We start from the raw sequence: 12,897 nt of genomic DNA, 5'->3' as shown, positions 1-12,897 counted from the left end.
TCTCTGAGGTGTGAATCTGAGTTAAGTCTCTGAGGTGTGAGTCTGAGTCCAGTCTCTGATGTGTGAGTCTGAGTTGAGTCTCTGAGGTGTGAGTCTGAGTCTTGAGTTTCTGAGGTGTGAGTCTGAGTCTTGAGTTCCTGAGGTTTGAGTCTGAGTTGAGTCTCTGAGGTGTGAGTCTGAGTCGAGTCTCTGAGGTGTGAGTCTAAGTCTTGAGTCTCTGAGGTGTGAGTCTGAGTCTTGAGTCTCTGAGGTGTGAGTCTGAGTCTTGAGTTCCTGAGGTGTGAGCCCGAGTCTTGAGTCTCTGAGGTGTGAGTCTGAGTCTTGAGTCTCTGAGGTGTGAGTCCGAGTCTTGAGTTCCTGAGGTGCAAGTCTGAGTCAAATCTCGAGTCTCTGAGACTTGAAGTCTTGAAGTCGAGTCTCTGAGGTGTGAGTCCGAGACGAGTCTCTAGGTATGAGTCTGAGTTGAGTCTTGATTCTGTGAGGTGTTAGTCCGAGTCGAATCTTGAGTCTATGAGGTGTGAGTCTGAGTCGAGTCTGTAAGGTGTGATTCTGAGTCAAGTCTTGAGCCTTTGAGATGTAAATGAAAGTCTTGACTGTCTGATGTGTGAGTCCGAGTTGAGTCTCGAGTCTGGGGTGTGAATCCGAGTCTCAAGTGTCTAAGGTGTGAGTCAAACCTTCTGAAGGACCGAACTGAGGCGCTCTGTGCAGTAGGTCTCTAACGTACTAAATCTTCAGCTAGATTAACTGAAAAATTCAGTAGTTAGCTAGCTAGCATACTTACTGTCTGAGTCACTGACTCGAGTCCAAATCACTGTCCTGCTGTTCTTGCTCAGTCACATTCACAGGTTCTAAGCCAGTGTTTGTTGTTTAACCCCAGGAGGGTCACAGCCTGGTCCGAGCTCAGCACCCCGGCAGTGCCAAGATCCAGGAGTTCCTCAGCCAGCTGGAGGTTCTGTGGGAGGAGCTCAAAAGACGCCACCAGAAGAACGCGGTGGTCCTGCAGGCCTCGGAGGAGCTCAACTACAGGGTAGGTTTGTGGACAGGTAAAGGGATGAATGGAGGCCTGATGTAAACTGCTCAGAATTCAAGACACCAGCTGCCACTTTGTTTTTTGTCTTAAATTGGGACTCTGTGAGAGCTTAGGGACCGTCAACAAATTACATTACATATAACAATAGCAATCCTTGGGGTCCAAGCACCATGCACCATTATGTAGACAGCAGAACACAAACGAATCCCCCCATTAATAACAGATGTGAGTTTTGAAAAGATGATTTCTAAAATCTGTTCACAGTGACCTTTTGGTATAGTAAGTAAGCAATGGGCACTATTTTTAGCTAGTTTTTTGTTATAACTAAACTGAAAGAAGTAGCTTTACTGAGTCAGGTGGAAAAACACACTAAACTATGGTGAGTGTGCGCTGCTATGAGTCGCCCTGTAAAGCCTGAAATAGTCTTTTAAAATTTCAGAGCTGCTGGGAGAATTTCACAGGACTTTTTTTACATCACATTGTACGTCTTTACATATTAACGTCACACGCAAAAGCTGAAAAAGAAGGTGCGGCTTGATGTTTAGGTCTCAAATTATCTCAAAAACATCATACGATAAGATATGATGACAGTAGTAGAAAATGCACACACATTCTCAGAAGACTTGTGCTAGCCCTCACCTTCCTTCCTCACTATCCTAATTTTAAGGTTAAAAACGCTAAATTCTTCTCCTGGGACCGATGCTGCTGGACACTCATACAGGGGTCAGTCTTCTGAACTTTTTTAACTGGTCTGGGGTTTTTTATGTGTGTACATCATTTTAGCATTTTGTTGTAAACTTTTGTTTTTCCACTTTTTCTGGCATGAAGCTTGAACAACACTGAGTGTGCCAGACTACCAGTTAGTTGTGATGGTTGTGATGTCACATATACAGAACATGTGTGATTTGCTGCTTCTGATTGGTCCAGTTCATCTACAGGCAGTTCACAAGCTCTGTGTTATTGGGTTAAATTGTATTGTAATGTATTCTACAATAAAAATTGCAGCTCTTGCACTCTTTCAAATTCCTAGTTCCCAGCAGAAACTGCAACGCCTGAGTCCTCAGGAGGCTGTGTGTAGCTCAGTGAAACAATGGTTATTACTGGAAACATCATTGTTTTGTCAGTCAGAATGACACAGATGTGTACAAGCGTTGATTCTCTGTCTCTCTTCAGGCAGTCAGGGTGCTGCAGGCGCTGGGCAGTCTGGAGGCCTGGCTGGAGGCTGCAGAGCTGTCCATCAAGCAGGCGTCTTTGGCAGGAGACCCAGAGTCGGTGAGTGTGGCCGAGCGAGAGAGCTGTCTGCTGGAGAGAGAGCTGGAAACACGCAGCCTGGAGCTTCACAACCTCAAGCAGGAGGTGGAGGCCCTCTGCAGCCAGAGACACCTCCGCACCCAGCTGCTCCCCACGCGCATGGAGGAGGTGGAGAAGAAGTACGTAACCCTGACGAGAACTGTTAATCACGCTGCGGCGACAGTTAATCTTTCAGTTTGTCGTTAAGCTTGTTAGTTGTTGGTCTTTTTGCCGCTGTGTGTGGCGTTTCACACCATGCAGGTGTGACTAGTGAGCATATGCAGGGAAGGTACAGTAAACAGGCTGCGAACAGTAAATAGAAGGAAACTTATTCATAGGACGAAGGAGGGTAATATTGACTCACCTGGTAAATGTCTTGCTGTCACCATCCCCCAGCATGTCTTATTAAAGAGCCTGTATCTTGTATTTTATAGTTTTTTTGAGTTTTGTACTGAAAACAATCATATTTCCATGATTTTCCAACAACTCTTTATCCCTTAGAACTAAAAAGGCTGTTTTTGCTACCACATTTAAGACTGATATACAGTTCAGTGTCCAAAAAAGTTGAGATGCTGTGCAAAAATGTAAATAAGAACAGAATGTAATGATGTGCAAATCATCTAAACCCAATATTTAATTGAAAATATTACAAATTCAACATATCAAATGTTGAAACTGACCCTTTTTGAATGTGATGCATTTTGATAACTTGACAGTTCTCTGGCCAAGGCTACAGCACTCCTTATAACTTCAGCGTGAATGGGTGGAGCTAAACGGTTCGAGGCTGAATGTTCAGATATATGTAAATGTATTCACAAAAAAATGTATTATAAAACAGTCTGACTTTGCAGCTCAGTTTTCATGTATAGACTAGAGAGAGTGAATAATATGATTTGAAACCTTAACACTGAGTGTGTTTACATGCACATAATAATCTGATAACTGCAGAAAATCAGATTGTGTCAGTAACTGGTACAGTGTGTTTACATGTACATAATAATCTGATAACTGCAGAAAATCAGATTGTGTCAGTAACTGGTACAGTGTGTTTACATGCACATAATAATCTGATAACTGCAGAAAATCAGATTGTGTCAGTAACTGGTTCAGTGTGTTTACACTCAATAATCTGATAACTGCAGATCGGATTGTGTCAGTAACTGGTTCAGTGTGTTTACACTCAATAATCTGATAACTGCAGAAAATCAGATTACTGACTCAAATCTAGCCTCTTTATCAGATTTCTTAATCAGATTTACAGACCTTAATCTGATTACTTAATAATCTAATAAAATAACTGCAGAAATCTCATTATGATCGGGTTATTAAGTGCACGTAATCAAACTGTTTACATACATGTTCACGTTACCATCAAAAAGTGAGAATATTTATGTTTTCCATGATTTGGGCCCATAAATTCATTCACAACTTATTCAGAAGTTTTCTGCCTAAATTATGATTCCCCCTCGGTTACCCTCCAGCAGATACCCTCACATGCTGTGTGCACGTCCAGTAGTTTCAGGGTCACGTTGTCTGCGTAGGTGGAGCAGATTTCGTGTTCATGAAAGGTCACTGACCAGAAGGTTGTGGTTAAAGCCATATGATGCTGGCCGCTTTATGAGGCGCACCTCTGTCTATAAACCAGCTCAGACTCAGTAAAAGACACCAAGCCTACCAAAGAAAACAAAGAGAGGAAAGAGCTGCATTTATGAGTTTCTGGTGCGAAGGGGAAACTGGTACTAGAGGGGAAACACATGGAGGACTGTTTTAAGGGTGGGGTGCTGTTTGGGCAGGTAGAAGCTCTCTAAAAAGCTGCTGGATTATTCAGCTTCTAAAAGTGCTGTATTTCATTGATCTTTCATTTGTACCACTCTTCATTATGCAAACTTCATTATGATTATGATTTCTCTGTGCCACTCAGAGAACATTTCATTTACTAAATCAAACTGATTTAAAGGGAAATTCCACTGATTTTTCAAAATTTCTGCATAATTCAGTGACTGAGATGTCGTTCAGAGAGATTCAGAGTGGTTTGGTGTGAAATGGTTCAGACGTCTTTACAGTGGTGGTGATAGGAACCAGGGGTCGCCATGACTACAACACAAATATAGACATTTTATTTACTATCCAGAACCACCAGTGAACCTACACGAGTCTTCTGAGTTTATATGGAATGTTGATGATGGAAAATAGTGGAAAAGTTTTCTTTGGGGACTATTTTGCCTCACAACACCCTGCATGTATCCCTCCACCACGAATGGATTTTAAAAAACACATTTTAGGCCAAAACCTTCTCAAAACTGTCATAAAACAAAGCTGTCTGTGAGGGAGACAGGGGCATTTCTAGGATTTGAAAACATCTGTGGCTGGTAAGGACATCCAAAGTTTTTTTTATATATTTTGATATTTACAAGCAATATTTTCACACCACTTTAAGCTCACCATGTAGGACACTTACCAGCCTAGATCAAACCTTGTTTATTAAGAAATCATATTACCTGGTAACGTGGGCAGCTGAGACGTAGCTGTCTTCTCATGTTCTACGCTCTGTAGGCTGAACATCAGCTTCATAAACAGAGGATTTTGTCTGCCGAGCACATAAACCTAACAGAATTTATGAATGAATTTATGGATTGATTCCTGTCCATATTTAGGAGCTGGATGACCCAGTAAATGTTTTTTAGAATAAGGTCAAGTTGTGCACCAGTTTGTGGTGCCTTATTCTTCAGATGTTGTCGGGCACAGCCACGCTGTACATAAGCAAAGCCTTCCTCTGTTCTAACAGCTCGTTCTCCGACTCGCAGCTCACTCTCAGCTCTTTCTCTCTCCGGAGTCACCTTTAGGACTTTTCTCAGCAGAGGTAGCAGGTACACTCTGAAAAAGATGGTTCTTGAAGGGTTCTTTAGTAAAGACAATGGTTCTATATAGACCCATAACCACTGCGTTTGCAAAATAGCAGAACACTTTGTGGTGCTATGTAGAACCTACACAATCTCTGTCAATCTGAAGAACGATTTCACCATGCAGAGAACCTTTAAAGCATGCAAATGGTTCTTTCAGTGTTAATGGTTCTACATAGAACCCTTGTATTTACTAACCTTCGAAGAACCATCTTTTTTAAAGTGCAGCATTTCACACCAAACCACTCTGAACGACTTTTTGTTTACATCTTAACCAGTTAATTATGCAGAAATTTGAGAAATGGGTGGAACTTCTTAAATTCCTGAGGTCCACTCGTGATGTGTGTTAATGCCGACAGCTGATCAGTGTTGACATTTCAGTCACTGGTGGGACGTTGTTGTGTCTCAGGTTCAGCAGCGTACAGACGGCGCTGACGCAGCAGAGCTCTGAGCTGAAGGACACGCGCATGCTGACCGAGTTTCTAGAGCGAGTGGAGCTGGAGGAGAGTCACTACGGAACCCTGGGGCAGGTGCGTCCGCAGAACAACCAGGGGCCGGATTCACGAAAGCTTTCTTAAGAAAAAACTTGTGAAAGTTCTTAAGACAAACGCTAAGAAGTTCGTAAGAATGTTCTGAAACACAATTCTCGAAAGAAGTTCTCAAATATTCTCTTAAGAAAATCTTAGTTAGTTTCTTAAGTCTACGTTGCATTTTACCCTGTACCAAAACCAACGCAAGACAGATTCTGAATTTGTATGAAGTTATTTAGTTTAATCCACTCAGAGGAGCAAAACGGAAGAAAAACATCAAACCAGGCTTTTAAACAATTTAGTGGGGTGACGGACGAGGATGAGGATCAGCCGATGCAGCGTCCGATAAATTTAGGTGCTCACCTCGTCAACTCTCACAGCCTGAGACGAGGGAGGCTGTTGTAAGATTAAGAAAACATTTATGAACTTAATATTTTCAAGAATAACACTTCTTCTTAGAATTATTAAAAAAAGTTAAGAAAAGAAAATAAGAGAATTCAGAAGAAGTTATTTGAAGAATAAACATTTCTAGTAACTTTTGAATGAAGTTGAGAAAAAACAGGCATTTAAGAAGATTTTCTTTCTTAAGACACTTTCGTGAATCGGCTCCAGGACATTTCATTGAGTTGTGTGGATTCCTTTAGATTCAGAGGGTCTTTGGTGCTGATTAACTCAAACAAAGAGACACACAAGGTAAAGTTTCCTCACCCCAGATGGACTCTGAGGCCTCTGTAGTGGTCACAGTTCAGTTTTGGTCTTGTTCTCCACATGTTTTTGTTGTGCAGCCTCTGAAAAGCGATCTGGACTGTGACCCGTCGCTGCTGCCGCTGGAGGGGAGCAGACGCAGCCGGCCTGTGATGGAGAGTCTGGGAGACCCTGTGGAGGAGCTGAGGGAGGCTGTGGAGATGCTCAATGACACGGCGAGAGAAAGAGGACGCTCTCAGTCACATGACCACAGCATTCAGGAGCTCCACAGCAGAGTAAGTGAGAGTTATGGATTTTACAGCGCAAGTGCAATAATAACACAGCGTAACATCACAATACTTTCTCACAACACACACAGTGTATCACAATATTTAGATTGAATAATAATGATTGATAAATGATTAAGTTTATTTATATAGCATCTTTCTCTGATATGTTGTCTGTCTGCTGACTCTCTCTCCATAGCGGCGCTGATGCCTCAATGTCAGTAAATGTTTGTTTATCAGCTGTTCTTCTGTAGAGTCTCTGTTCTAGTGCGGTTCTGCGCTCTTCCTCACATTAACTGAGATCTTCCTCGTCTCCTCTTCTGTAAAGTCTCTGTTCTAGTGCGGTTCTGCGCTCTTCCTCACACTAACTGAGATCTTCCTCGTCTCCTCTTCTGTAGAGTCTCTGTTCTAGTGCGGTTCTGCGCTCTTCCTCACAGTAACTGAGATCTTCCTCGATTCCTCTTCTGTAGAGTCTCTGTTCTAGTGCGGTTCTGCGCTCTTCCTCACAGTAACTGAGATCTTCCTCGATTCCTCTTCTGTAGAGTCTCTGTTCTAGTGCGGTTCTGCGCTCTTCCTCACAGTAACTGAGATCTTCCTCATCTCCTCTTCTGTAGAGTCTCTGTTCTAGTGCGGTTCTGCGCTCTTCCTCACAGTAACTGAGATCTTCCTCGTCTCCTCTTCTGTCTTCAGTGTGAGAAATGAGGAACAGTCACTCTTCACTCCAAACTCTTGGGAACCTGGCGAGTTTTCAGATTTACAGATCTGCTGCAGCTCATTGTAAAGTGTTTCAGAGGAATCCGGGCAGAGTTACAGTTTCTAGACTATGAAGGACCAACTGGGTGAACCAGTCTGCTACAGCGCCACCCTGAGGCAGAGCAGTGCTGCAGCTCTAGTTAGTTAAGAACACCAGAGACAGAAGCTGATTGTGGGGAAGCAGATAAACAATCAGCTTCACTGAATCTTAGTCCTGCACTGAAAATTAGTCCCGTGCCGCAAGATATTATGGCGGTCCAGTAGGAATCCGCGGATGGGCAGTCCTTTACTATACTATCCCAAAAAGCGGTCTGTAGTTACGATGTCAAGACAACAAGAGCAGAACCCTTTTTGGTGCTATATAGAACCACATACAACACATTCTCCATCAATCTGAAGAACCATTTCACCATGCAAAGAACCATTTAAGCATGCAAAAGGTTCTTTAAGTGTTCATGGTTGTCTTTACTGAAGAACCCTTGAAGAACCATCTTTTTGAGACTGTTAGGAGTGAGAATGAGGGTTGAATCCATGAGTGCTGTGAGAAGCCAATCATGTTGATCAGTATCTTTGTCTATGATACTCTGTAACTTTGCTTTGCTCCTTCTCACTCCTCCACCCTTTTCTTCCTGTGTCCCAGCATTCCACTGTGGCGGCGCAGGTGGAGCAGTGTCTCCAGCGCTGCGCAGAGCTGACCGTAGACGTGCTGGAGATGGAGAGAGAGATGGCCGTCCGGTGTGAGCCAGAGCGCTGCGGTCTGGACGGCCTGCAGGAGCAACAGGACCAGCTGGAGGTGAGGAACAACCTGAGAACTTCACAGAGTAGAACAGCAAACTGAGGGGGTTTTCTAAGTTCAGGTGCCTTTCGCTTCTCCACCGCCTCCCCAGAGCAGACCACCTCTCCATTTCCAACTAGGGCTGGACAGAATAAGTCGTACTCAGGTATACGTTTGTTATGGAAAGTGAAAAGCCAAGGCGTTCTTTATTAAATATAAGTTCACTCTCAGAGATAAAGGTCCTAAACTGTCACTGGGTCAGTTCCCCTCCTGTCACTGGGGTGGTTCCCTCAAGGGTCCATCTCAGTACCTTTAGTCAGGGAACATAACTGAACCATAATCCACTGAAATGATATGTTCTAAGCTGTACTGACTCCACACACCCCGTCTCGTCTCCAGGCTTTTATTTTACTGTTCTGTTTAAAACATTCGGTTATGAAAAGGTACAAATACGAACTTTTCACCTGGAAACACTGATTTAAGGTTCACAATCAGACCTTAAAACCACTGTTGGAGCTTTGAGGGAACATTTACACTGTTTGTACCTTGATGAACCAGAACTGTACCTGCACAGAACCTTTATTACTAACAGTGTAAATACCTTCATTTTATTAGTCACAGGACTTTGAATATCTTAGTGATTCACAAATTTTAGTTACATACAACATAAAAAATAAAAAACATAGTTTGTTATGTTGTGTTATGTGATATTTGATTCTGAAGCATGTTTTGAAAGCCACAAACTACACCTTTCATCAGCACAGAAGAGCATTGATTGTTAATATATGGAAAATCTTTGATGATTCATCTCTAATATCTAAGTATACTGATAATTATCTAATAATATTATATCTGATGATATTATGAGGCTCTGTTGAGGGCGACGCTATCACATGCTCTGTATTAATAACATTTCTGATGGTTCCGTTATATATTACGGTACTATTAGTTATGCCTAAGAAAACCTACTTTTATAAGTTAATCGTGGCTTATTATTCTGGGATTTCCCTCTACTTTTAATAAAAACATCAACAACTGCCTTAAGCAGATTTTTTTGCATTGTGCAAAAAGTAAACAATATATAGGTGTAGGGCTGCTCGATTATAGTAAAAATCATAATTGCGATTATTTTGCTCAGTACTGAGATCGTGATTATTTAACATGATTACGCACTGACTTTGGAAACATTGTGGTCTTATTCAACTTTTAAAAACATTTTTAACATTTTTAAATATTATTGAACTGAAAAATAAATTCAAAAGTAAAAAAGAGATGAATATATACAATAAATGATGTAATATATATATATATATATATATATATATATATATATATATTGACCTGAATTATATAAAAATAATACATAAAAATCTATGTTGTAGTGCACTCCCACAACCTACTGAAAACTGCTAAACAAACATATAAAATCAATAAATAAAAATAGACGAGCTGAGTTTGGGCTTTTAGGGAGGGCGCTATAAAGGAAAGGGGTGCACTGGGTTTATAACACAAGACAAAACATGAGCATCATTGTAAAACGAAATGATTGTTTTATCTCGATTATCTTGTTTTCATAAACGCTGGAAGCCGAAATCACAATTAAAATAAAACTAAAAAATTTTCCTTTTATGTTTACTTGAAACGTGATTTACAGTATGTGTACGCTGTGTTATCAGCGCTTTTTGTGGTAAAGCCGTACAAACATTATGACAAAACGATCAAATGATCAAACGATACACTAATGAGGGGCCTTTTTGTTTTGAAAACAGTTGATTAAGAGTTGTTTTTAGAGCTGACGGCACTAAGCCGAGCGCTCCCTCGCACTCGGAGCAGGTCGTCTTGTTTGTGGTGATATAATGGTCTCCGGGTGCTGATGTAATGGACACAGCCTGACCTCTCTCTGCCGTCCCCCATGATGACTTCACTTCAACACATTGTTTCGAGAGTCTGTTTCCTGTTTTGGGCCAAACTTTCTCACATCCACAGAGAACCCGCCAGCCTCCTGCTCTGTTTGGGGAACATTAGAGCCCCAGAGAACCCAAACCCTACTTACATACAGACGTTGTAACATACACATAAATGTTAAATAACATATTTATAAAGGAGTTTTTGAGTATTTATGAACAGTTTATGCCGGTAATCACCAGATACCATAAGCTGAAGTAAATGACACTGGGTTTGTACTTTGACTCATTCAGAACTGCATAGAACAGATATAAACATCTAAACTACACCTTCATTCTAAGTTCTAAGATGTTTCGTTATTTTGTGATTAAGAACAAAACAGCTGTGCATCACTTTAGTTTAAGGTACTTTATGTCAATGCAATGTCATTTACTTAATATAACCTCTGTCATCTTGCGGTTACTAACAGTAGCGGGTCATAAGTCCTCAAATATTGTTTCATAAATATATTATTCAGTGCTTATGCATGTGTTATACAGTCCCTATGTAGGTAGCCTTCAAATAAACTGGTACCTTTCTGTCTAAGTAGGTTAATCTCACTCTTGTGTGCCACAACATACATGTAAAAAGTATGTCCTGTAAATAACTTTCTAGTGACCAGTAAATGGCCGATGTATTTTTCCAGCATTTTCCTTTCTGAGAAACTTTAATTAGAGATTTGCTCACTCTCACAAAGTAGCTTTACAGAAAATTTGAGTCCGAGCCCCAAATGACCATCACCGAGGGCAACAGGGCACTGTAAAAAATGCTGTCCATTTATTCATACTGGGAATTTAGAGTGATGCATTGGTTTACAGTAACATCCCAAACAATCCAATCTATCGTAATCTACTGCACTGTAAGTTCTGTATATTTTATTTGTAAAGCATATAAACAGTAAAACACTGTAACATATTTACAAGATATTTGCTGTAAATATACAACACCAGCAATTCGGCTCCAGAAAATTACTTTAAATTTTATGGTTACTTTTTTACAATGTGGCAATAAAAACTCCCGCAAAAAAAGAGGAACACTGAGAGGAACCAAGACTCAAAAGGGGAACCCATCCTCCTCTGGACCACACCGGATAGCAAACAATAACACAAGAGCAAAATAGCACAAGAGCAGAGAATAAGAGTTTACCATTAATATACAATATTGAATATAGAGAAAAGGAAAGAGGAAACCAGACAGTCATTGGACAGAAGTATTTAGACCAGTGTTGCGTCCAGTGTGAGACAGTAACAGAAAATGAGAGTGGACTGAGACCCAAACCCGCTGCCAGACCAAACTTCAGGCACAATTTAAACCAGAAAGCAGCTCAGCTTTATTTAGATTTTCTTAAAATTCTCCTTGTTAGTCGCTCAGTGAACTCTTATTTACAGGAGGGCGCCACAAATAAATGCATGTTAAAAATATGTAACAAATACATTTTTGGCCATTTTCATACATTGCAAAAATACATTTGATAAATACATTTGGAATACATTTTTTTCATATGGATGAAATTGTCAAGCCATGTTTTATTATATTTGTGTTGTTTGTTTTTAATTCAAACATTGCTGGATGTTTAGTGCAGCATCTTAGTATCATATAAACATTTGTGATAATTTGCACTCAAAATGAACTAACAGGGTTGCTGGACTTACAAACGGAAAATAGGTCAACATTAAATACATGAACTGTTTTCTACTAACTTTTTTACGTAAAATGGACAAAACTAATTCAAGTGCATATCGATGATTGGAAACTGTTGAGCCGAAGAGACTTCAGCTCTGATAAAACTGAAATAAAATGCACTAAAATTTTTCAGTTTTGCTCCATCAGCAGCTGAATTTTATGTTGCCATAACAAAGATAACAAAGCTCACTGACTGAGTGGAAATGTGCAGCATGACTGAATGAAGAGTCTAAGTTATCTTCAGGGTGTGTTCGCTGGACTGTCTGCTGATGATGAGGTCAGCTGTACTGTACGACACGCGATTCGAGCACATCACCGTGTGAGAATGTGTTTGGGTTCATTCCTTCGTGTGTGTGTATGTTTGTCAGCGTAGCGTTCCTGCGTGTGTGACAGTGTTGGGGTGGGACAGGGAGGCGGGAACTGTTCACTGTGACTCATATTTGGGCAGCTAATGTTTATCACATGCACTTTTCGGGTTCTATAGCGCTGACGGGCAGGAATGACCTAATCACTCATTCTGAAATAGCTCTGCTGTCACGCTAAAGGCATCCGCCGTTCTCCACACCCAGACTCAGGCCAGAAACGCTGAGCAGCGCTGCTCCCCATGAAGCCTTTTGCACCATTAATTAACAGCCTGAACGGACTGTAAAGAGTGATACAGACACGCGACATATGCAGCACATATGGGCCCTTTTACACAGAAGAAGCCTGAACGTGTGAAACGACGGCTGTAGAGCGCAAGAAATGCAAGATAAGTTCACTAAATAAGATATTTTTGCTGCTATCACGTTTTGAGCAGTTCTGTTTTTACACCTTATAAGACCTTGTAATAAAAATAATAGCAATAATAATAATAATAATAATAATAATAATACGTTTTATTTATAGAGCACATTTCATGCCCAAAGCAGCTTAAAGTTCTTTACAGTTGAAAAGTAAAATTATATAAAAACAGAAAAATGAGTCAAAGTAGAACGATTAAAAAATAAAATGAGGTAAAATGACAAGTAAAGAAAATAAA

The 12,897-nt window shown here is 40.7% G+C and overlaps 1 protein-coding gene across 3 annotated transcripts in view; it reads left to right on the top strand.

Annotated features, from left to right (window-relative positions):
- The window catches only part of LOC118810083 (spectrin beta chain, erythrocytic), a 92,544-nt gene that overhangs the window by 47,642 nt on the left and 32,005 nt on the right, over positions 1-12,897 (top strand). For all 3 annotated transcript variants that reach the window (XM_036573611.1, XM_036573610.1, XM_036573608.1), the window contains 5 exons: positions 878-1,027; positions 2,204-2,460; positions 5,630-5,750; positions 6,536-6,730; positions 8,115-8,267. In XM_036573611.1, the coding sequence (XP_036429504.1) occupies positions 878-1,027; positions 2,204-2,460; positions 5,630-5,750; positions 6,536-6,730; positions 8,115-8,267 (876 nt within the window). The remainder of the gene's footprint in view (positions 1-877; positions 1,028-2,203; positions 2,461-5,629; positions 5,751-6,535; positions 6,731-8,114; positions 8,268-12,897) is intronic.

The sequence above is a fragment of the Colossoma macropomum genome, unplaced genomic scaffold, assembly GCF_904425465.1.
Source record: "Colossoma macropomum unplaced genomic scaffold, Colossoma_macropomum, whole genome shotgun sequence".
In the NCBI taxonomy this organism is placed as follows: domain Eukaryota; kingdom Metazoa; phylum Chordata; class Actinopteri; order Characiformes; family Serrasalmidae; genus Colossoma; species Colossoma macropomum.
This window is presented reverse-complemented; position numbering and strand designations above follow the sequence as displayed.